At 50.0% G+C, this 24,569-nt stretch overlaps 7 protein-coding genes across 7 annotated transcripts; 4 read left to right on the top strand and 3 right to left on the bottom strand.

Moving 5' to 3' along the window:
* Positions 1-2,534: 2,534 nt before the first annotated feature.
* LTR84_012394 (uncharacterized protein) lies at positions 2,535-3,821 on the bottom strand (the record flags this gene model as incomplete). Its single annotated transcript, XM_064855918.1, has 1 exon — positions 2,535-3,821. The coding sequence occupies one exon, from the start codon at positions 3,819-3,821 to the stop codon at positions 2,535-2,537; it is 1,287 nt and encodes a 428-aa protein (XP_064708578.1).
* A 674-nt stretch (positions 3,822-4,495) lies between these two features.
* Positions 4,496-5,717, top strand: LTR84_012393 (uncharacterized protein; the record flags this gene model as incomplete). The annotated part of the gene is made up of 2 exons (XM_064855917.1): positions 4,496-4,851; positions 4,901-5,717. The coding sequence occupies 2 exons, from the start codon at positions 4,496-4,498 to the stop codon at positions 5,715-5,717; spliced, it is 1,173 nt and encodes a 390-aa protein (XP_064708577.1).
* A 1,195-nt stretch (positions 5,718-6,912) lies between these two features.
* Positions 6,913-8,536, top strand: LTR84_012392 (uncharacterized protein; the record flags this gene model as incomplete). The annotated part of the gene is made up of 3 exons (XM_064855916.1): positions 6,913-7,284; positions 7,342-7,680; positions 7,733-8,536. 3 exons carry the CDS (start codon positions 6,913-6,915, stop codon positions 8,534-8,536), a joined length of 1,515 nt encoding a protein of 504 aa, XP_064708576.1.
* Positions 8,537-9,250: 714 nt separating this feature from the next.
* On the top strand, positions 9,251-13,999 carry LTR84_012391 (uncharacterized protein; the record flags this gene model as incomplete). The annotated part of the gene is made up of 1 exon (XM_064855915.1): positions 9,251-13,999. The coding sequence occupies one exon, from the start codon at positions 9,251-9,253 to the stop codon at positions 13,997-13,999; it is 4,749 nt and encodes a 1,582-aa protein (XP_064708575.1).
* A 2,055-nt stretch (positions 14,000-16,054) lies between these two features.
* On the top strand, positions 16,055-18,838 carry LTR84_012390 (uncharacterized protein; the record flags this gene model as incomplete). The annotated part of the gene is made up of 1 exon (XM_064855914.1): positions 16,055-18,838. The coding sequence occupies one exon, from the start codon at positions 16,055-16,057 to the stop codon at positions 18,836-18,838; it is 2,784 nt and encodes a 927-aa protein (XP_064708574.1).
* A 983-nt stretch (positions 18,839-19,821) lies between these two features.
* Positions 19,822-20,735, bottom strand: LTR84_012389 (uncharacterized protein; the record flags this gene model as incomplete). Its single annotated transcript, XM_064855913.1, has 2 exons — positions 19,822-20,681; positions 20,729-20,735. 2 exons carry the CDS (start codon positions 20,733-20,735, stop codon positions 19,822-19,824), a joined length of 867 nt encoding a protein of 288 aa, XP_064708573.1.
* Positions 20,736-21,678: 943 nt separating this feature from the next.
* Positions 21,679-22,790, bottom strand: LTR84_012388 (uncharacterized protein; the record flags this gene model as incomplete). Its single annotated transcript, XM_064855912.1, has 3 exons — positions 21,679-21,880; positions 22,131-22,147; positions 22,251-22,790. 3 exons carry the CDS (start codon positions 22,788-22,790, stop codon positions 21,679-21,681), a joined length of 759 nt encoding a protein of 252 aa, XP_064708572.1.
* Between the last annotated feature and the right edge of the window lie 1,779 nt (positions 22,791-24,569).

The raw sequence follows: 24,569 nt of genomic DNA, 5'->3' as shown, positions 1-24,569 counted from the left end.
TCTTTTTTCTGCCCCCCCCGCAAAGCTCCCAAGGGTTGCTGGCTTGGACAATACCTTTTTTGTCCCCCCCCCCCCCCCGGCGGGGATAGAAGTGCTCAACTCCTGGCTAAAACGCTCATGGAAGGATGCTTCACATTGCCACAATTGTGGACTGCGGGCCTGAATACTTTGGACAAGCATCTGCAAGGCAAAATCTATGTTGTCGAGGGACTTGAAGCTTTTGCTCGCTCGCACGTTCGTTCAGCAGCACAAAGATGGTTGTGCAATAATGTTTGCTGCAGTTCCACTTTTGTGCTACCTCCACTCCCAATTTAGGGCATGATGAGACGATGCAAATCATACTGGAACCTCTCGTGAACACCTGAGCCAAAAGGGTTTCATCTTTCCGATTTGCTATCATCAGCCTTCCTCCACCCTCCACTTTACCACTTCGATTCTCCCAGAGGCTGCATGAGATTGGACACTGAGGATTTCCCCAGTCATCGCCCTGTTCGATTTCGAGTTCTTTTCTTCCGGCATCGTTCTAGTCAGTAGGGGATTTGTTCCTTCGCTAGCTGTATTGTGTGCCGTGTACGACGACCGGGCGTCCCATGTAGGCTCGAAACTGGGGTACCGAGAAGCTTTGCACCACAGCTTTACATGGCGATCTTACATGTCGAAACACAAGACAAAGACTCAGAGGATTCAACAACGCTGCTTTTCGTCATGGGCAGGCACCATATCAGTTTCTTGAAGCAGTTGTAAGCTATGATCCCCATTGACCATTAAAATCTCCAGATTCCAAGACGTGAGCAGGCCACTTTAGAACTCGACCAGGCGTTTTGTGTTCTCTGCGAGTATGGACGCAGGTATCCACAAGCCCATCTTGTCTCAAGGCTGGAATTCTTCATAAGGTGGCCACAGCTGTGCATTAGACAGATCGCTGGTTGCGAACTTCACCTCTCTCGCTCCATCAGCCGATATGTTCTCAATAGCATTATTGGTCCTTTTTCGCATTATGCCTTCGTCCGAGGCGGAAGGAGAGTGCTATTCAATTGGGGATGGCACTCGCCTCGGTTGTGAGTAGACTATTCTCTGGACAACTTCCCGACATATGATGCTGAGCTCGGCAGATCCATACAAACCCTGCACATCAAACTCTATAGATGGAGGGTTCAGTACTTGCTGCAGTCTTGGGGTCGAGGGCCAAACAGATGATATCTGCATGAATTCGGGGCTCTGCCTGTCAACCACCAATTCGGTGAGCCTCGAGCAATACCATTTTAAATGAGATCTTTTGCCTGACGATCTGTGGCAGGTTCTCCATGCCAACGGTTGTACAGGTATTCAAGGGTGTCGATCCTCCCACTAGATGTACCTTCTGATAGAATGCAGATCGTTCGAGGCAGAGCGAGGCTTGCCCCAAATTTTGCAATGATTGTAAGTGATGGCGTCAGTTCGTGAGTCAGCATATTGACGGACGGTGCAGTGGGTATTGCCGCCAATGCAGTGGGTGCGTCTATCAAAACATACAGTATTCTTCCATGCAATCTGTACAATGGCACGTTTTGTTGTCAGTCTGCAGACTCACAGGTGAGATATGGTCTCCAGTTTGTGATGCAATGGGCAACATTGACATTGGCGATAAGGGCACTTGTTGCGACAGACCTGATTTGCTAATCAACGTTGATACTGTTGGAGGGAAAATGATCATCCCCGAGGATCCCCCCGTGCTGAACGCAACGACGTCCAACACAACAACCTGTAACGCAACGAGGTCTGACGCAGCAAATCCAACTACGAGTGAGTCCAGAAAATTGAAGTACCCGTCCAGGTGCCCTATGAACATGACGCTGACAAAGTCCAGCAACCACAATTATTCAAGGGAATGACAGCGGTGGCGTGGTGGGCGGCGCAGTAGGTGGCATTCTCGGAGCAGCATCAGTTGCATTGCTGGTAATTCTGATTCTTGCTCTTCGAAATCGCAAGTCACTTCGCTCCAACTATATCGGACTTCAAAAGCAGCATGACATCGCATTGCAACAAGATGCAGAAGAGAAGGCCGCTCTACAGCAACAATTGCAACAAGAACGGACCAAATTCCAGCAGTATCAACATCAAGTACAGAGTGCGATGTATACCCTTCATGGACCGCTTGCCATGAACTTTGTGGCTTCTCCGGCATTGCCTGTGGGAGACGCAGGGGCACCCTTTGCTTCAGGGGCGCTTGGACAAGTTCAACCTATCAAGGATGATGTTGGAGAAGGCGTGGTTGGGTTCTCTAGTAGAGATGTTAAGAAATAGGCCACAGGTCATCTGATCCATCAATTGTCGCAATGAACACGAATGTGCATAAGGTACATGTTGTTGGGGTCTGCCTTAAAGGAGGATGTCGGAGGTACTTTTCATAACTGTTCTGGGGTCGAGTGCCCACTGCAAGCAGAGGTGTTGACAATGGCGGAATAGATTTAAGCCCGAAATCGTCTGCGAGTCGTCATACCGTCTATGGGTATAGGGCAGAATTTCCACCTTGATAGTGCCATATTTGGTGACTCTTATTCGAAAGTAATCTTCTTTCCAGCAAATTTTGGCATGCCTTGATCTTCCATCTTCCGCTTTTTGGCTGCCTCCCACGAAGGATGAAGTGATCCTGAATCATCACGAGACTTGAGTTTCTCGGGCTTTGCTTGATCTATTCTCGCAGGTCGATTGTGTGAATCTTTTGCGTCTGGTCGACCCTTGTTTGACAACCGACCTGGACCACCACGGCGATCGACAGCACCTCTCTTTGCATCCCAACCTGAATTTCTGGTGTCACTTGGCTTCTGCTTCTTCTGATTTTGGAGATGTTTTGCTTTTTGACCAAACTTCTTCTCGGCCAGCTGTTGTCGAGCTCGCTGTCCTCGCCGGTTCTTTCGGATTTCTGGCCCGGGAGGGCTGCGTCGAGCAAAGTCGTCTTCTCCGTCCGATTCAGACCCTGAATAGTATCCGCCCATGCTCAAAGACGGTAGAAATGCGGTTTTCGTGGTGGGCACAATTTTCTGAGCCTTGGTGGAGGTTCTTTCTCGTCGTGGGTCGAGATTGTCCTCATCCTCGGAGGCTGAAATGGATAGCTCCCTCAGCTTGGGATCTTGCTCATCAGAAGAGCCTTCATCATCATCGCTATCTTCATCAGAAGCAGCAAGTCGATGTTTGTAGAGCGCATCAGCGTCAACCTCTGATGTTGAGTGTTCTCGGTCGCTCTGTCCTTCTCCAGGGGACCCAACACTAGAAAAGCCATTGAATTCATCATCTTCTGCTGATCCATTTGCAACATGCTTTACATGTGTTCCCTTTTTCGATTTCGAATTCCCATCTGAATTTGGCACTTGAGGAATGCCAAGCACGCCGAAGATGCTTTTCATAACTTCGTCAAAAGCCTGCTTTACAGGGGCAGAATTGAATAATCGGCCCAACACATTGGCCTCAGCTCCAGGCTTAGTTGACTCGACGGTAGGGAATTCGTCGTAGATGTGTGCAAAAGCGGGATTTTCCCGAATTCGCTTCGTTCGGCTAAGGTTCTTGAATAAATGAGTTTTGGCGGTCTGACCTAGCTGCATCTGCTTGAGGAGGATGACTTCCTCTCGAAGTCGTAGTAGAGTATGTGGCTCTTTGGAGGCCTCCTTTTGACGCCGACCCATCTTTTGTCGTTCGAAGCCTCGGGCGAGTTTCAAAGCAGAAGTCAACTTCTTCAGACCCTGGTCAAGTTTGACTCTCAATCGCGAGACCTTGATGCGGATAGCTTGATCTTCGATCTGAGCATCATGCTCGTCAGCATCATCCTCTCTCTTTCGTTTCGACATTTTTTTCTATTCTTTTGGGTTAAATAAGACTGCTCGCTTGCAACGGACCTCGAGATGCTCCCCAATGGTCATCTCAAACTTCAGACTGAAAAGATTTAGAGGGCATTTTTACGCTAGCGTCGGGTAGCTGACTAGCTAGCGCTCCCAGTGAAGACTCTGTGCGAGTCATGCGTATGCTAACTTCGTAGCGCCAGTTGGTGTTCGGCTTCACCCGTCGATCGCCGAACCTTCGAACAAACGGTTGTGGATTTTGGTATTAGTGCAAAGAATTCCGAACATGTAGTCTCTGTAGTCCTCGTTGCTTCTCATAGGCTGAGTAGCGCTACAAAAGGACCAGCGATTAGCGCGAACAGAACATGTGAGCTTCTTGGGGGCAGGAAGGGCATCCTTCCTAACCGGTGCAGGGGTTCTCTGGCGACCCCGGCACTTTGAGGGCTTGGCTGAAATGAGGCTGAGGCTGGGAGCTGAGCTGGTGATGTCTTAGGCTGCCATCTGCCTGCCATCACATCAGCCCGATATTTATTCTATTGAAGGGGAAATTTCTATCACAGAAGTTGACTTTTTTCCATTTCGACTTCTTCTTCTTTTCTATTAGCATCTGTAACGCCCTCAGTAGAAAAACATTAATCTCGAACATTCAAACAGGCGCCCCTGAACGCCGTCCACATTTGATTATGGCGCTTACTATCCCCAAACTCTTGCTCATCGCCTTGTCCGTGGCCGGCTTCTGGACTCTGTGGGGATTCCCCTATCAGAATGGGCTTCTCAAGATACTTGGAGCGCAGTCCGAAATCGGTGCAGTCCTACCGGGACCTACAATAGTTCCAATGAAGCAGTCTTACACTGGGATACGCGTGGTCGATAAGCAATTGACGACTTTAGTCAGCTTCTTCTACACTGCTATTGACGGCAACCGGGCAGATATTTCTCTGTCGTTTATGGCTTTGGGTGGTCAGGTCCTTGGTGCCTGGACGTTGATTACCATTGAATCACTGAGAGTCGGCAACCAGGGCAAGTTCTTGCTCACTGCGTGAGTCCTGACCTTATTCTTCGTTCAGACAATTGCTAATAAACAGCAGCACCACTTTGCTTGGACTGGGTGTTGCTATCATTGGATATGCCTGTGTCGCGCCATTGTGGTTCGCCCTGCATCTCTGGACATCGCCCACTGTGAACAATCCCAAAGATTACAACTTGGTTGTTTCCACTCCCGTAAAACTTGCCGTTGCCCCACTCAGCATCTTGATCGGCTTTGGGCTTCCTTCGGTGATCATGACGCTACCTGCTCCGACTGTCTTGTCATTCGAAACTAAACAGACGTGGACTGCTATTCAGCAAGGCTGGGCGATCTGGATTGGCATTGCGCACTTGATTCTCTCCTCGGGTGCCATCATCTCCGACAAGAGAGCTTCCATCTTGACCGAAGCAGACAAACGGACCAAGACATTGAAGTATCTTCGACGAGCTTATGCATTCAGCATACTGTCCTCGACTGGCTCTTACATCGCTGGCTTGAGTCTAACAGGACTTGCATACGCCTTCCCAGTGTTGTTTAGCTCGACCTACTCCCCACAACTGCAACCAAAACAGGTCTACTGGCCAGTACTACCGTTCGGCGATCACAAAGTCAATACTCTTGCAGATGGAGCTCTTTGGTTTCTTCAGTGGGATCTCATCATTGCAGTACTGTCAAATATTGTCTGGGGTGTGTCGGTTCGTATGGCAATGAACAAGACGAAGGGCACCATCGGGTCGTTTGTGGCTGACACTTTCAAAACCGTTCTGATCACATTAATTTTGGGCCCGACTGCCGCCGCTGCTATAGCTCTTTGGGGCCGCGACGAGTTGGTGTTCCGCAAGGCAGATGGTGCAACTGAGAAGAACAAGAAGAAGTGATCTATATGACTCACTTGGTGCTGGATGAATGGTCTACGCGAACTCGTCGGCCGGAGGCTGTGCTGGAAACAGACCCAGAGGATGCGCGCGACTACAATGGGTTCAGCGGTTGGTCAAACAGGATGCTGCCTCGGTATCTAAATTGGTTCGAGCAGCAACGGAAACGAAGGAAGGATCCAGCTTTGGAAATGGTTCAACGGGCGGAGTTCAAGCAGGGTATGGTTGTGTGTTTCGTGTGGAGTCACTGTTGCATATTGGAAAATCCAGGAATGGAATTATCGGTCTCCGTGTCCCTGGCGGACAGGTACATGATGAGAGTCTAGGTAATTAGTCAGGTGGATAGTCAGAACTGATCTCCCTCATTATTTCCGATAATATTGTAGACTACGGACTACCTCATAACAAGCCCGGCAGAAGAAACCGTCTCTGTACCTAGGTGCCCTGCAATCTCTCGCTTGGTTCCCTCAGGTCAACAAGCTCTAGCCAAGCAACAATAAAGTTGTCAAGCACTAATCTGCAGGAGTCGGGCGCCTGGAACGTTGCCACTAGGGGGAGACAGTGGACGCTCGTCAATGTCGATGACGACGCATGTAGCACAGATATAACAGGAAAAAAAGGACACTTGATCTTGCCACAAAGCAGCTACTGTTTCATGTAGTCTGTCTCTAACAAACAGCCACATTGAATGGTTGATACGGTTCACTTGGGAGGAGGGAAAATAGGCATTAGCAGTTACCTGAAACGCCCATGGGCTCCACCTGGGATGGGGATGGCTTGACCTCAAGCTTCATCGGCTAGAAAGGGCACGTCCAGAAGGGCTCTGACTGGACCGACCATCGTTTACGGGTGTCGGATGGACTTGTGTGAGTGTGGCTGAGGGAGGACAGAATGGAGTACCAAGGGACTTTTTTTCAGCTCTCCCGGGCAGATCCAGATCCATTGAGTGCCGCACCTATTGTTTGTTACACTGCTAATCATTCTGCCCACAACGTCACCTCGTTCCTTCCGACGCTTCCTGGCCTTCCATCAGGTTGCTTTCAAAGCGTTATTCCAAAATAGTCCGTTTTGTGGACCAGCGCCTACTGTAATCTCTATATTAATTTGAATCCACCTTCTATTTTGTGATGTCTTTCGTTTCTGGTTCTGGCCTCGAGTCTTCGTCTTACGTATCCTGAAGGCTGTTCAAGAATTAAAGATGTACACACCAAACATAGCTGCAGTTGCAGCTCTAAGTTACGCAACGACATGTCTTGCAGATCCAGGCTACCTGGTCTTGGATTTTCACAAAAGAGCCGCTGTCGAGCGACGACTAGTACGGAGACAAGCCGGAAGTGACAGCTTCGTTGGGGAACTCATACAAAATACCAACAAGCTGGAGTATCTCATCAATATCACCCTGGGCACGCCTCCCCAGCCACTTGCTGTCACACTCGACACGGGAAGCTCAGACCTCTGGGTTCCAGCAACTTCAAATGAGAATTGTGTCAAGAAGGAATGCGATGGAGGTTCCTTCGATTCCGAGAAATCGAGTACTTACCAATTGATACAGGAAGGTACATTCAATATCGTGAGTGTCTTCCCAACAAAAGTCTTGTGGCGGAAGGGTGTGTTAACTGTGAGATAGACCTATGCTGCTCCTGGAGATAGTGACGCCGGTGACTGGGCAAGTGATACTCTTATCATCGGAAATTCCCCTGGCATCCAAAATCAACAGATCGGAGTTGCGGTAGCGGGCTTCGACCCCCATGGAGTGATGGGTATCGGATACGACATAAATGAGTCAGGAACGGCGCCTAACGGAACATATCCATCTGTCATGGACAACTTGGTGGATCAAGGGATCATTGCACGGAAGGCCTACAGCCTGTATCTGAATGACCTGGAGTCAAATCGAGGTTCAGTCATCTTTGGCGGGATCGACACCACCAAGTATACTGGTGACCTGGTGGCTCTTCCCTTCCAGGTATGATCCTTTCCGCTGTTGGAATATCTCGACTTGTTCTAATTCTCAGTAGGCAGACGCAGATCAAACCGCCATCAGCGAGTTCCTCGTAACACTTACTCGTGTATCTTTCACCGATTCATCCGGGAAGACAACCAGACTATCACCTGAAGGATATGCACAGGCTGCATTGCTAGACTCGGGCACCTCAAGCACTCTGCTCAACACAGATGTGTTTGATGCTCTCGCGGATGGGTTTGGAGCCGTCGATGTGGGCGAATCAACCTTCGTGGTTCCATGCAGCTTCGCTGAATTGAATGGCACCATTGATTACACCTTTGGTGGTGAGGGTGGCCCAACGATCAAAGTCCCAATCAATCAGATTATCGGCCAACAGGTATTTGATTCCACGCAATTTGATGATCCGTCTGGCGCTTGCGACTTTGGATTTGGCCCTCCCATTGTTGGCACAGTCATTTTGGGAGACACCTTCCTCCGGAATGCCTACGCTGTGTTCGACCTCGACAACAACATGGGAGCTCTCGCACAGGCTGTGGTGGAGAAGACAGACACTTCAAGCATAGTCATCATTCCTAGTGGTACAGAAATACCAGGGGCCAGCGTAACAGCCTCATTACCGGGTACTCCTCTCAACGCTGCGCAAGCAACAGAGGCCCCAGCAGTTCCAACAGCAAGTGTTGAGGGTACGACTTTAATTTTGACCGGGACGCCGACTTTCAGCCTCGGCCAACCAACAGGGACATTAAGTTCTGGAGGGTCCCAAGCAACATCGACCTCGTCCGCAGGTGCGAATGCAGCAGCTCCCACTGCGGCACTGCTGGGCTTGGGCTTGGTGGCAGGCGTTATGATTCTTTAAATGAGTTGATGACCAACACATAGATAGTCTTGAACAAACACTGTAGGAGTTATAAGAAGTGAGATGATCAGCGTTGATGACCTGATTAATGACCCGCATACACACCGCTCCTCGGTGCGCCATAAATCATAGGTCAGTCGTTGACGCTCTAAACGCGACTTTGGTGTACACCCGTGCCGACCAGCATCAGGATTCCACGTCTTTGTGTCCGTGGTCTAATCTTGTTGATAATCTCCACGAACGCGTTTCTTCCAGAGTTTGGCAGTTCTGGAGGTTCCCATCAGCGGAAGATGAATCCTTCATTAATCACGGCACGTCTCAGCACGGGGCATGCTGATTGGCGGCAAGCAGATGCCTCGACATCATCTCCGCACATTTATCGGCAACCGCGACCACGATATCGCTTCTCGCCCGCGCCCCTCGCAACTTCCCTCTTCCTCCTCCTCATCGATTCTACCATCACTTCGACTGATCCGCGATTATCGCACATATACACTATCTCTATACCTTCTACCGACTACTCCAGGCTTCTCGCGCACAAGGAATCAACAAATCGAACATGACTCGCGGGTGATACCATCGGTCGCCACTGAACTCCTCCCATCAACCGGTCCCGGTACCCTCGACGCGCCTTTAAATACGCCGTGATCCTTTGAGATTACAGCGAGGTGCTCTTCAGGGTCGCCGTAGACAAATCGCCTTCTCGTATACCACATGAGCCACAATCTCTGGCGATTTCTTTTCGAAGATGATGTCGATTCATTTCGGCATTACCTGGCCAACGCCACCTTCTCCGCTGCCCCGAGAAGTACGGCAGCCAGTCAGCATGGAACCTCTTTGAGGATTGGAAGTCCGGGGAACCTCGCAAGTTCCCCCAGAACACCTCTCAAACTGAGAAAGAGCTCGGGTCATATTACCACAAGCGGCGGTTCTGCAAAGAATGCCAGCGTCGTTCTGACTCGAGCTGAGTTGAATGCAAAGGACAGTCTGGGAAGGACAATCCTGCATCATGCTGTCTCTTCCAGGTCCGATAATGCCCTCGCTTTCGTCATCGCATTGCTGGAGGTTCCCTTCCTCGACCTCTACAGTCAGGATGCGGAGAGTGGCTGGACGGCACTCCATCGTGCACTTTATAATGGTAACATCGCCATCGCGCACGCCCTCATGGCTCGAGATATCCAAGTCGCGACGGACTATTCTGCCTCATATGCCAATGCTGGGGGTCTGGTAAAGATCAAAGACCATGAGGGGCATAGTCCGTTTGAGGTCTTCGGCTTAACGATTGCTCCTCGGATCCTGGAACGCAATTCGACAAGCCTACCCTCTGCAGCGTATGACGATGAAAGTGTCAATGATGTTGATCTCAATGGTGATGACGAGGTTCTAACCCTCAGGCAACATTCTCAACCATTCATCGACCTTTCAGGTGATGAAGCGCTCGCTTTTGGTAGTAACAAAAATCTCTCATTGGGACTGGGTGATGAAGACGACAGGCATTTCCCAGAGCGTATACAGCTTACCCGCCCAGATCATCTCCTTGAGCGTCTACTTGAGGATCATATTGCGATGAGAGAGAAGAATGGAGCTATTGAAGGCATTGCCTCTAGCACTGCCCATGTGGGTGATCATCGAGAATTGCCAGCTATCGTCCGCTATCGACCAATTACGATCAAGAATGTAGTCATGGCTAAACTCCACACTGCAGTTTTGACGACCGATCCTGTCTCCAATCTTTACGTATGTGGGTTCGGATCTGGTGGACGACTTGGTACTGGTGACGAAAACACCTGCTTCACATATCGATGCATTCAAGGCGGTGGCCTTGCCAAGCGCCACATATCCACTGTCGCCCTTGGACAGGATCACAGTATTGCCGTCTGTTCTCAAGGCGAGGTCTACACATGGGGTAGTAATCGATATGGTCAACTTGGTTATGCTCTCCCAGAGGTTGCCAAGAACGAAATTCCAACTCAACTACTGCCACGCCAATTATATGGCTATATTAAGAAGGAGAGCATAATCGGCGCTGCTGCGTCTGCTATTCATTCTGTCCTGTACTCATCAAACGCCTTGTACACTTTTGGAAAGAATGAAGGCCAGCTTGGTCTTATGGATGCTGATGCTCGATCATTAGAGACACAGGTTACTCCACGTCGAATTGGTGCCTCACTCATATATACACCGATTCAATCCGTCAGCGCCATCGACAGAGCCACAATTGTGCTTCTCGATAACCATGATGTTATTGTATTTACACATTATGGCTATACTAGAGTGCCATTTCCATTGGAGACTTTCACCAACTATTACATGGCAGAGCATATGTCCTTGAGATACAACTTGGAAATGAACTACATAAAACAGGTCACTGGTGGCGGGAACACTATTTGTGCAATGTCCTCATATGGAGAAGTCTACACCATTGAAGTTCCTAGGGTTTCTGAGGCAGTTCCTTCAGGTACATCAACAACAAATCCCACCAAAGCCCGAAATGCTCTACCACAGCCTAGTCGTCTATGGTCTATCCGAAAGGCCCACATGTCAGCTACAGATGTGGCTGTGGGTCAGGATGGCTCGATTATCCTCTGCACCGCATCAGGTTCTGTATGGAGAAAAGAGAAGCGTGCAAATATCAAAGCCGTGCGGGACAAAGGTGCCCGGTCTGGTCGCCCGAAAGACTACAAATTCGTCCGAATCCCTCAGTTGATGCGCGCCACCGCTGTTCGGAGCAATGCATTCGGGGCGTTTGTAGCCGTGACGAAAGACTGTACAGTTACTCGCGAGCAAATTGTTCCCAATCCGCCATCTCTCTGGGCTGATCTTCTCCCATTGCTACCGTTCGTGAAATATGGCGCGCCATCTGCGGACAGCACTAGCATTAACGACCCTGCCACGATTTCTCGATCCATTATTGCAAACTCCGAAGCTGAAGCTGACATTGCAAACATTTGCAAATCTTTTGAGCCACTCTCGAACAGTCAGTATGACCTCTGGATCTCATCTACTGTGACCGAAGTACGCATTCCAGTTCACTCATTCCTACTCAAGGCAAGAAGTCAAGTTATTCGGACTGCTTTGACCGAGTTCCAAGAAACATACTATTATTCAATTCCTGATGTCATGGCGATTGAGTATGGCCAGGATGGTGATGTCCAGCTTACGTTTCAGGGTGCCGACTTTCTCACCCTGGTCGATTTCGTCTTTTATCTATACACAGACAATGTGATCGACGTCTGGCATTACACATCAAGAGCTCTTCAATCTGCTGCACGGTATCGGTCCGTGCGACTTGAATTGATGAAGATCGCAAATCAGCTGGAATTACAGTATCTGGAACGTGCTGTCAGAGTCATGGTCGATCCTGTGCCATGTCTCCACAAAGACATGGAATTGGCTATTCTTGACACCGACTTCTATTCTGACGCTGATGTCGTCGTCGAGCTTGCGGACGATGCAGAGTTACCTGCCCATAGCTCTCTACTTTGCATTCGTTGTCCTTTCTTCAATGGATTGTTTAATGGCCGCGCGGGTGGCAGATGGGTAGCCTCCCGACGACATGAAGCTGGAGAGAACGAAGAAGCTATCAAAGTCGATCTAACACACATTGATGAGAGAATATTTTCCTTACTCCTGCGACATTTGTACGCCGATACTGGTGTGGAGCTCTTTGACCATATCACCACGTCAAGCCTCGATGAGTTCATTGATATCTTGATCGAACTGATGTCTGCGGCGAACGAACTGATGCTTGACCGGTTGACTCAACTTTGTCAGCAGGTAATTGGCGAATATGTTACCATCAGAAACGTATGTTCTCTCGTCAATGTCATCGCAGAGTGCTCAGTGGATAGCTTCAAGCGAGCAGCACTTGAGTTTATCTGCCTGAATCTCGAGATCATGCTTGAATTGAGATTACTCGATGAACTTGACGAGGAACTTTTCGATGAGCTCAGCGATGTTGCCAGGGCGAATCAACTAGCCTTTCTACCGTTCGCTCGCAGTGGTCGTGACGAGGAGATGCTCTTGGACCAGTATCCTGATTTGTACGAGCAGATTGAAGCCAGCAAACAGAGGAGAATAGATTCAATGCGTCTTAGGTCGAGGTTGACTGAGGATGAAGACCGTTTTGCTAATTCGAAATTTCGTATTGGCAGCATTGAACGGAGTGCCTCTTCACCGCTCACTAGAAGTCATCTGCCTACTCCCGTTGATGCGTCTCCAGATGTTACACCGAGTCCCAGCCCGGCAATAGTAGCCATGGACGGTTCAGATGACCTGCCTTTCGACATGGACGATGACAATTCAGGCATGCTTCCAGCATCAGCTAGCGGACTACAAGATCCGTCAACTCCGCGAGAATCCTCTCAACGACAGAACTCCTACAATCTGGGAGGAGATAGAGACAGACACTCGAGGGCTCCTCCACGACCAAAGTCCGTCACAGGGGGCAACACTTGCCAGTCTGACGTGCTCTATCCAGAAAGTCCGGAGTCGGTGACGATCCGACCTACAACTTTAACCCATTCTGCAGCTGCGTGGCAGTCGACCAGCTCTAACATGCAAAAGATTGATCTTAAGAACATCATGGAACAAGATTCTGCGAGTCGGATATCGAATCTCACAGAACAAATGCAGAAGCTATCAACGTCGTCAAAATCGGCTGCTAAGATGTCGCAAAAGGAGCGGAAGAGACAACAGCAGCAACAGTTGAAGGAGCAAGAACCCGCCAATCCCCCCACCGCTCCGGTGCGTGATAGTACAGGCTCTGTATCGTCTCCTTCGCCGTGGCAGGCTGTTGCGAAGCCGAACAAGCCCAAAGTCCCACCAGTGTCACGAGCGATCAGTGGGGGACCGGACACGGTTACACCGGTGCCTGTGAAATCATCCATGACAGCGCAACAGCCCGTTGTGCCACCCACTCCTGGTCAAGCAGCTTCTGGGAAAGTGCCAGCTCGAGGGTTAGCTCTGGGTAGCCCTAAACTTCCATCGAAGGCATCGGCGCCACAAATTCAATCGATCCGACATAGTCCCGTGATATCGAGAATGTCTTCATCAATTGATGCGCGGACATCGATGGCAGACATACTCGCACAGCAACAAACAGAGAAGACGGCCATCAAAGAAGCTGTAGCCAAGAAGTCTCTTCAAGAAATTCAACAAGAGCAAGAGTTCCAAGAATGGTGGGACAATGAAAGCAGACGAGTACAGGACGAAGAGGCACAAGTCACAGCAACGTCTTCTCGTCCTGGAAAAGGGAGTCCTCGAGGACAGGGGGGAAATCGGCGTGGTGGTAAACACAGAGCAGCGAAAACAGCAGCAGTCAATCCAGACAACACCACATCGAATTCACCCAAGATAGGAGAGCCGTCTAGCCGTGGAGGTAGTCGTGGGCAACGAAGTAATGACCGGGCAAAGAGTCGTGGCCAAGCAGGCACACAGCATCGGGGAGCGAGGCGGCCATAATTGTTGAAGTAAAGTTAGTACAAATAATTCTACTTGAATCCAGAAGGTCCAGCTAGGGCGTGCTCCCAATGTGGGTAGACACGATCTGATCAATCACGTCTTTGGTGTGGCCTGGGGACAAATCCTCCTCGATCGAGGGAGCCTGTAGTAATGGAAGGCAGGCAGAGGTCCATTACCAGTCATCTTATTTGTTTGTAACGGGAACCAGTCATGATGAGGAGCAGGCAGTTCTTTTAAGTGGTTGGTCGAGTGCACAAATGTGGCCTGGAATCCGAGCTGGACTCGTAGTGCGAACAAGAAAACAGAAGCATGTGGAAATGGACATGAAAGTCTCGGTAAGCGACATTGGTGCCTGATGACAGGATCGCTAGGTAAGGAGTACTCATAAGTGGTTATTTTTTTCTTCCTACCAATCGAGGCTGTATCATTATTGTGCTGTGAACAAATGTGCAGCCTACCTACCCGTACAGTATTAGGACGTGGAGTGGGCCGTTGGCGATGACTGTGACTGCCAGTGTGAGCCTTGGATCTGCAACAGGATTCGATTCATCATTCAAGGCTCATCAGAGAGTTGGAAGCGAGGTGGAGACAGCAGTGGGCACAGTTGGCTGCATTGCCTGGCTACGGATGCTGGTGAATTAGAGGGAACCTTGGAAGAAGAAGACGTGGGGGAGCGGCAGCTACTCGCCTCGGAAGACGAGCCGATGGATGGCTTTGCCTGTTGTGGGTTAAAGCTGAATGAATCAGATCATGGAGTATGATAGTCGTATGTCTGATGGGCATTATTATCAAATCTGCTATCAGTCTATCACCAACACTGGATAATAACTGTTAGCCTCAGCTTGCACTCCCAACACTTAATATCCCCTGCATTCGAGGTCTGTACTTCGTAGAGATAGGTCGAGTCCGCCTTGGATGGATAATGGAGGCCACCTATCGCCAGGCTTGTCCGGGGGATCCTCTGGCTGATCCGCCGCTTGTGCCTGCGCCCGGGAATGCAGAGCCTTCAGGTTCCCCTGCAAGTAACTAACTAAGAATGCGGACACAATCCACCCACGACTTCAATTGGATTGAACAAAGTACGGAGCTCCAGTCGACGAGGTCTTGATTGTCGGATGAGCTTCAAGCTTCGTGCTTCAAGCTTTGGGCCCTGTTTATTGAACGGGGGAATTTGCCCGTCTGAGTGAGTATGACTCGATGACTCTCACTGCAGACACCTTGAAGCCTGTGCTCTGTCTCTCTCACCGGCCACTAGTCAGATAGTGCACGTCGTTAGCGATAGGCACTCACTAGTACGCACTAAGACTAACTCTATCGTCTAGCTCCACTACGGCGAAGCATTCTGCATTTCCGACCCTCAAATGACTGCACCCTTCCAACTGCATCCCATCCCCATCCCATCAAACCATCAACCTGGTGTGCCAGTGCACTTATCTTCCCTTTTCCATCTCAACACCGAATTACTCTCCCTTTGCCCCCATCGCTGCCTGGCTGTAGCTTTGGATTTTGGATTCCACTGTGACTTTCCACCACTCAACCTTCGCAAGCAGCTATCCTTCTCGTCTCTCATCGCCTGGCGGACATGACCTCTAATCCAGTCCTGTGACTGACTCCAACTCCAAATCACATGCGGCTTCCGTCATATGCCTCCGACTCGAGACCATCGATAGCCACCAACACCAACACCGCACACCTTCCATCCTCCAACCATTGACTGATCCCTACATTTTTCCCAGTGCGCTGCCACCATGACTCGATTATCTATCTGATTCACCTTCTGGATCTTTGTCCGCTCCATCCTGGTGTACATCCAATCCCTTGACCGCCCAAATCCATCTCCAACTGCCTATCAGACTCAACAAGAGTCGAGAAACATTAGTGCCATCCTCTGCGTAATCATGGAAGGCTACCGGATAGAATCTATACCTCTTTCATCTCCTCAACGCTAAGCCAGGCACCCAAGACTTTGATATCCATCCTCGTACCAAGTACCTGAAGAACGCCCAAATCCACCCAAGAAGCTAAATCCCGTCCAGGGTTCGAGGTTCAATCACAATGCATCAACATCCACGGCCTCCACCTGTAACAGCCTCTCCCGCCAACTCCGAACAAACAAATCCCACCCGTACCAACAATCCCAGAGATCGAGACCTCCAGGCATTAAGAGCCACTTCCCCAACCACCCAAGGCTCCGGCTCTTCTGAAGACTTTGCTGCTACCAGACAAGACCAACCAAATGATAACCCCTTGGCTCAGATGCAGAGACTGAATCAAGTCATACAGAATTTCCACACAAAGGCGGCCCTCATCATCCTTCACTCGCGTGCCGAGCTTTCTCCCGCCTATTCCAAGAACACGGACACAAAGCGGGTCAATCGGTGGTTCAATCTCGACGTAGATGAGACGGATGACTACAAGGACGAGATCCGGCGGTGGAAGATCTGTGACGTGAAAGATGACCGACCTCCCCCTCTTATCGTCGAAGTGTTCCTTACCACAGAGTCCTTGCAACAAGGCCAACGCCTGGTGATCCTAGACGAGGAAGGCAAGAGATGGGACGTGGCCAGTATACTGTCGTCCACCCAGAGCACCTCTCGTGGAAGTCAACGACGATATGCAGACGCGCCGGAGATCCTCCTGGAACGTTGGACCATCGAGCTGGGTCCGCAGACTACTCCTATTCCTCCGGACTTGGCAACACTGCTGCCGTTGGTTTACAAGAAAAGCATTGTTTTGTTTCGTTCGGTGTATACATATTGCAACTTCCTCCCCGCGTACAAATTGGCCCGAAAAATCGGCAAGGGCCGCTCGACCATGGCCCTGAAATTGGGCTATCGATTAATTGATGGATCTCAAATGAACAGCCTCAATCGGTCGGATAACCTGAGTCTCCGATTGTTTGATTCTACGTCCGAGGTGCTCTCCACATATAAATTTGGAGAGACTGATTCGCCCGCCGGCCCCTTCTCAGTCAAGGTCCAGTACCGCTCAAACTGTGACTTCCGGATAGACGATTCTGAAGAGTTGTTGAGTTCACGATTTCTGGGAACGGATGACGAGCTGTTTCGGCCGTCTTTACCTAGCGATCAGGCTGGCCGGACGGAAGTTGGCTCATTGCCGGTGGATCGACGACAGAATCTCCTGGAACGGCCGGAGTTGGGTCATGCCTATGGAAGTTTGTCAACATTTCATCAAGCAGGGATTGCCACGGGTACGAGCCCTATCTCAGCTCTGCGAAATGCTCAAGACTTTACCGCCAACTCTCCTCCTACACCGGAACCAGCACGACCAACAATGCACGCTCACACCGCATCTCAAACCTCACGCAACACACTCAGAGCCGCGGCGGCCAATCGGCGGAGTTCTTTCTCGGTCCAACCATTCAAAGCACCGCCACTATCTGCATCGCCACTTGGTGCATCTCCACTCGCCAGTTCACCCAGGACGCATGCACGCGTTCCTACCCTGGGCTCCTTGACCGAGGAAGGAGGGTTACCCTCTAGAGAATCTACCTTGGCCGGAAGACGGCACAGTTCTCTGGTTTCCGAGCAGGCCGTCGCATCCTCCGCTTCTGCGTCTCCCAAGCCTGCTTCCGTCACCAGATACAGTAGTAGCTTCAGCCACAGAAGAGCTCGCCTGTCTTCTGGGGGCACTACCACACGTACAGATGAAGATCAAAACAGTAGTGGTAGAGGGAGTGCAGCCTCTTCTGCTCAACCAGGTTCCGGTCTGATGACGGAAGCAGCAGGCGGTGGTGCAAGTTCAGGCTCTGCGGCAGAGGATGACGACGAGAACATTCCTGGGTTCCTGAAGCTGCTGGAGTTACAAAAGGATCTCTTGGCACCTAGATCACGTTCTGCCGTAGAGGCCTCGACCAGAAGGACAACAGCGGCTCTTAATCGGTTTCATAAGATGCGAGATTCTAATACCGCGCTGTCTGATTCCATGTCGTCCTCGTTGATGATGCAGAGATCTTCCGCTTCATCAAGTCGGCAATTGTCTGGGGTTCCGCCCATGGTCACCGGTACTTCAATATCGACCTCGTCGTCTCCGGGCAAGCCGATCTCACCACACACACCACACACGCCATTTGCTCCTTCACGCCTCAGCGCTGCTTACAGTCATGATGATACGGATACATCTCACGGCCTGACAACGCAGCAACCGCCTTCACCATCTGAAACCCCTACCGATGATACAGCTCAAGCACATTCAAGCACTCACGTCCCCGCTATCGACATCCCCAACTCACCGAGGATATTCTTACCGGGTTATCAACGCTCCAGTTCAGCTCAAAGACGACCCATGAGCACAGATGAGGATATAGCCGACTTGTACGGCATGAGAAGTGCCAGTATGGGAGCACAGGAACGACGTCGTCACCAACAAGAGTCTGACCAACAAAGCCCTGATGCAGATGACCAAGCTGGTAGTGGTAGAGAAACTGAGCAGTCAAGCACAGCTAGGACCACTGGCTCCTCACGGAGAACCACACACGCTCATCAATTGTCAGGACTACCTGCTCTCGCAACCGACGGCGGTGGGTCTGAATCGAATTCAGGGCGATCTTCGGCCAACCCATATCGATCTCGTTTGGCGAGGGGTGGTGCTGGCAGAACCGTGACGCCACCTCAAACGTCAACTTCAAGCTTTGGTGGAACTGGAGCTAGTATGGACCGTGGCGATAGTAGCGTGAGCGAATCATGGGGACGAGGTGGAAGGAGGAGCGGAAGTCGTCCCGAGAACCCACTTGACGAAGATGAATTCCCATTTGCAATGGAGAAGAGCGACTTCAATACCGCTGGCCGGTCGGACGATCCTGGCGTCAGTGAACGTTAAGAGACACGTGACATACACACCTCCCACACTAACACACAATATCATGAGACGATACCACGTACAGAACATACGGGCTACAGAAAGGGCTGTATATCCAGGTATGCAACGGGTCTGGGATGTTGGCGATTGGTCATTATCCAAACTGTCAGACAGGACTCGCAATTTTTGTTTTCTTCCTGTAATTTGACATGGAGGAGTTCCCCTGGCAGTGTTATGCAGGCTTGCATGGATACAGATATGGCTATGGGTACAGATACTCTGCAGGTTCAAGTGCAACTGCATGAATGCGAGTGCGAAGTGCGAACGAATTGCACAACAGACAGAATCACCACACAAGATCTGGAATAGAGAAGGGAAAGAAAGCGATTTATATCCAATCCATTACGGAGCGTGCTTGCATGAAATTCAAGTTGTCTATTTTACTACTCAAACGTTCAATACAGTGGTCTGCATTTTCAGTGTTTTTGGTTGCTTGAGATCGATTCCTTATCACGGTCGCTATTGAAAGGATTGCTGGCAATTTTTTCTCGCTCAAGAGCTGCCAACGTTTAAAATGATGTCCAGCACTACTTCAAGGGTATGACTCGAGCGGAACGTGGTATGTACCCGCAGAGCATCTCCCGCATGTTGTTTCCTGTTCCCTGTTTTCTGCTTCATGCGGGCTGCTATCTGGCTCCTGCTTCAGCGTGGGTTGAGTGTGGGGTTTCGATGGCACTGGTGTTCAAGAGCGTCAGGGTTGCGCCCTCCCACCACGCATCCTCGAAATCATGCCACGGCCGGACAGACCAGCTTTGGATGTTTATACAGCTGCCGGGTCCCCTACTCTACAGATTTCCCTGTTGACTGAGCCGCAGGGAGGAGGGTGAAAAACCATTCCCCCCCCCCTATTTCGACCATTTGCTGCTTTCCCAGGACAATCTAGTCCATCAATAGCAACATGGGTTGTAATGATGCAGTTTGGATCAGCAGTATGCTACTCGGGTTCATCTGTTACATTTATGGAACCCATACATGCCATCGATACCGTAGTCATCGTGATCAAACAAGAAGCCAGAGCCGATATTAGACCTAAAAAATGCGCGAGTGCCAATTTGATCGTCAATCTGCAGGTGCTCTAGATTGCGATCAAACCGACGCTCTATGCTTCTTTGAAGTCCTCTCAGTTGACGGGAAGCGGACAGGAAACGTGGGTGTTTGTCGCCCAGTACAGCCCGAAATAGTTTCTCGACTTTCGCGCCAATTTCTTTTGCATCTTCAAGTCGGTCTTGTGCGATGTAGGTCAAGAAAAGGCTATCCATGGAGGTTACCGTGATGGGATGCGAGTCCCCAAAGCGAGCTTTGTTTCCTTCAATGGTACTCTTCAAAAGCTTCTCGGCTTTATCTAGAGCACCTTGATCTTTGAGAACTAACGCTAAGTTGTTTTGAACGGTGAGAGCCAGAGAAGGCCTCGTCGGATCTGTGTCGTTCCATTCCGCTAAGACATCCTTGAACATCTTTTCTGCCTCAATCAAGCGTCCTTGGTGTCTATAGGTTAATGCCAAGTTGTTCATGGCGTTTAGAGAATCAGGAGAATGCGAAGAACTCTGTCTTCTGTGATATGCGAGTACGTCGAGCTGGAGAGCTTCTGCCTTGTCGTATTGGCCGTTCATCGACAAGGCTCGTGCGAGGTTTGTAGTAGTCATCCAGATCGAAGGATTGTCTTTTTTCAGGATCATCCTTTGGCGCTCCAAAGTTGATGTGAGTATTTCCTCAGCTTCATCAAGCTCTCCCTCTAGAATCAATATCCAGCCAAGTGCACTTTGGGCTTCCAACATTCGTACAGTAGAATCGCCAGGCAGTTGATCTTGCAGGGTTATTAGCTGCTTGGTAGCCGCAAGTGCCTCATGATACCGTCCATGAGCGGTGTAGCTGTATGCGACATTTTGCAGCAATTGATCTGCCATTTCTCCAAAATTAATGCAAGTAGCTTCACTCAACACCCTTAGTGCATGGGGAAGATAAAGACTGCATCGATCCTGTGTTCCATGCGCCTCGGTTGGGAAACAGTCGAGCAAAATGTTGAATGCGTGGGATGCATGTGTAGATCTAGTACCCTCGCTCGTGAGGTGATGTCGCATGGCCATTGAAAGTAGCTTGTGCTGGCTGTAAATTCGAGAACCTTCTTGATCGTCCCCCTGGTAGTGCAAGAATGAATAATCAACGAGACGCGCTATTGCGTCTTGAAAATCGTCTTAGTCAGTGTCTATTCTCACAGAACGTCGCAATAGCGTGAGTGTTAAACACTGGTTATCAAGAAAAGCTGCCGTGTGGAGGATCTGGAGGGCGTTTCTGCCAACGCCCTTTTCTTCCTGGAGGCGTGCAAGGGACACAATCCAGGTTTTCATGACACTATTTTGCCTGGTATGCCGATAGGGATCCTTCTGGTCCCGCAGAAGCAACTTCCAGGCTTCACATTCTGAGTTGCATAAACGGTCGACGTATTTTCGAATGTTGCCATTCCTTCGTATGTAGGCAGCCGCTTGCGAGATAGCGAGAGGCAAGTCTCCCAGCTCCTCCAAGAGTGCTTGTTCGTCCGCACTTGCTGGCTGGGCGTATCCATCTAGAGCTTGGGGCGTTGTACGATGCAGAAGCTTCCTGAAGAGTAGAAGCGAATCGGAACTTTGCATAACACTGGCATCAATTCCTCTGCTTATGCCATGCGGAAGATCAAGAATTCCACCATCTCGAGTCGTCCAAACAATAGCACCCGTTGCATTTTTGGCGTAAGGTAGCCTGGGGATATACTGGAGATACTGGCTCCGAGAATCGTCCAGGTCATCTGCGTTATCAACTACCACCAACTAATTGTTCTGGCATTCAATCCATTTCCTGACCGCCCGGAGTTTATCATCTCCTGTCAAGGTCTCTGGCAAATTGGCTTCCTTGGCAATATCTCCGTAGCTTCCCATAAACACATCTTCTGAGTCCCCTCGAATCCAGAAAACTGAGCAATTGTTCGCATCATTGCGTCGGTATGCGTAGTCAAGAGCGAGCTGGGTTTTCCTGGAACGAAGTCTGGATCAGCACCTTTCAACTATCGAAACGCCCACCGTACGTACCCGCACCCCCTAGCCCCCAGATTGCTATCGAACCTGGTCTATCCAATGGGAGGAGTCTATCTAGTTCCCGATTGAGGATGTCCCTGACCACGAAGTCCTCATTTCGCGCTGGAGCCATTTTGTAAACTCTATCAGGCTGCCTCAGTTGATCTATTTGGCATGCATTAACCATTGTCTGCAAAGAAAAAGCTTACGCAGCAGAGACATACCACTGGAGATATAGAGATTTTCAATTTGCTCTGCCATCATGGTTGGTTGACAAATTGTCAAGGCCTTGGGACCTAATATGTTAGTATCAGCCTTAGATTCCTCACCTGATCATCTGGTCTCTCACTTTGATGATATTGAATATCATCCGGAAATGAAGGATCGTGCTTTTTGATATCTTCAATAGCATGCAACAACTGCTCGAATTGATCTTCTGTTGCTGCACCCATGGACCGATTCTCAGCCAAGAGCTGGATATCGGTCAAAATACCCACCATCAGCTCCCGTACTCGACCACCTTTCCCTATCGTTCGTATAGCCTTCTGATATCGCTCAAATCTGCTGGCATCTTCCCCCGCCAGCGCTTCCCTCAACAGAGTCGAAAGTTTGTCGGATTTCAGCTTGCAATGCTCCACGAGTGGGTGGATAGCTCTGAGCATACTTTCCTCGACCTTGCCATTTTTGAGTTGTCTCTCTGCTTTCCTTAATATGGCAAGCACCAGCGGCATGCGTACTGCCATCTCGCGAAACGCCCGAGGTAAGCCTGCGGCATCGTGGACGGCATCGTATACCTTCTTTGCGGCATCAATGGTAGAAATTGAAGCTGAAATCAGGCCGAGGACAAGTGCAGCCTCAGCACCCGACATGGCGAGTGTTTTGGTCAGTTGAGTATACCTTCCGTGAAGAGATGCGACACCCTCCTCCAGAACCTTGATGAATAATTTAGTTAGCAGCAGTTCAGTAGACAGATTGGCCAATTGAACTGGAACAGCAACTTCGAGACTGCGGCTGTCGGTACAATAAGTAAGTTGCACTGGGTGAGGCAGCAAGAGAATGATCCAGATTTATTGCTCATGCAGGTTGTTGGCCAATACCACTGCAGCTAACGAATAGGACAGGCCCCGTGCGTAATCATGTGAACAAGGTTCAGCTAGACAGGCATGGGTGTCGCTGCCAGGTTTTGAGACCAACTGGTCTTGGGCGCAGTTTAGGCCAAATGAAAAAGAAGACGAGCAAGGCCTCTGCGTATTGTGGTCAGCCGTGGTGAATCTTATGAAATCTGGCTGAGGGAAGGCCCTCTGAATGGCCCTCAAGGCAGTCGCCCAAGAACGCGCCCCAGCCTAACCATTTCCAGCCCAAGACGCCCTTACCAGCCCTTCTGGAAGCGCTCAGGTTCAAGGACCAGAGGCATCTCATTGTGATCGCCCCGGGGACCCGAGCAGTGGGCTTGATTTTAACTGTCACTGCCCTTGAATAAAGCAAGAATGGTCTGAAGGAGTAGTGATCAGCAAAGGAGTGCGGGAAAAGTACTTAGCGCTCCGGGAAGTGGCGCTCAAGTCTATTGATCTCGCATTTCTTTTCCTTTTGCTCGCCTGAAAGCTGCCATCAACGAAGGTTCAAATTCGAGAAAGGATGAGCGTACTTGGCTCCCTTATTGACGATGCCATAATCTAAATATTTGATAACGGCGATAGGCTTGGGCCTCTGCTAAGTCACTGTTACAGTATGGCCGAAAGCTTAAGGGCCACTAGCACACTATCAATGAAAGACAAACATCTGTGAGGTCAAGCGACCACCGTGGACTCATTTACAGACGACCCTAACGATTAGGAAGCACAGTACCGGTATCGCTCCATCATGTTGAGATGTATTACTGGAACACAGATGCAAACATGATCAATAACATGCCTAGAACCGTGTCCTCCGTGTTCGGAACCTACTTAGAAATTCGGGTAGGGATGCCTATTTCCACCACCTCTTCCCCACCCTCTCCCCTCCCCAGACGACGATACGAGTCAGTTGTTGCACCGAAGAGGTTTCACCCACGTATCACGGATTCAGCATCAAACATCTCTGGAATCAAGCCTTATGCATTTCGAGTAACTCCAGCATGCAGAATTCCAATGATCGACGTTTCAGTTTGATATTTTCCCATCTATCGGTGGAGTCGGGGTGTTTGCTAGAAACGCATAGATAACTGAGGCGGAAACGATTCGATGCCTTGGCTGTAAGGATAGGTGAGTTAGGCATCAGGAAGCTTGACAAACCTTGGCTGTGTACCCTGTCGCGTGATATATCGGGAACAAACCGTGTTTTGAGAGGGCCAAATATTATCTTTTCGGTCGTCCGCTTGATTCAACTTTCCGTTCTTTCATCTATTTCTACATCTATACCGGTGTTAAACTATTCACGTACGAGAAAGATTCGCGCATTATCACAGAAGGAGCAATGAGTCCCGGCTGCTGCGCACCGGCTGATGGCCACCCACCGGCTTCTTCGTCAGCCCATAGTCATGATGAGAAGGTTCAACCTGTGACCGGATGCGACGACGGAGACAGCTGCTGTGGCGGTGATGACCACGATGACGACGATTGTAACAGCGAGAGCGACTGCTGCGGCGATGAGAAAGGATGCAAGGGGGACGA

The sequence above is a fragment of the Exophiala bonariae genome (assembly GCF_035927105.1).
Source record: "Exophiala bonariae strain CCFEE 5792 chromosome Unknown scaffold_7, whole genome shotgun sequence".
Lineage (NCBI taxonomy): Eukaryota > Fungi > Ascomycota > Eurotiomycetes > Chaetothyriales > Herpotrichiellaceae > Exophiala > Exophiala bonariae.
Note: the sequence above shows the minus strand (reverse complement) of the source record. Positions and strands in the feature narration are given on the sequence as shown.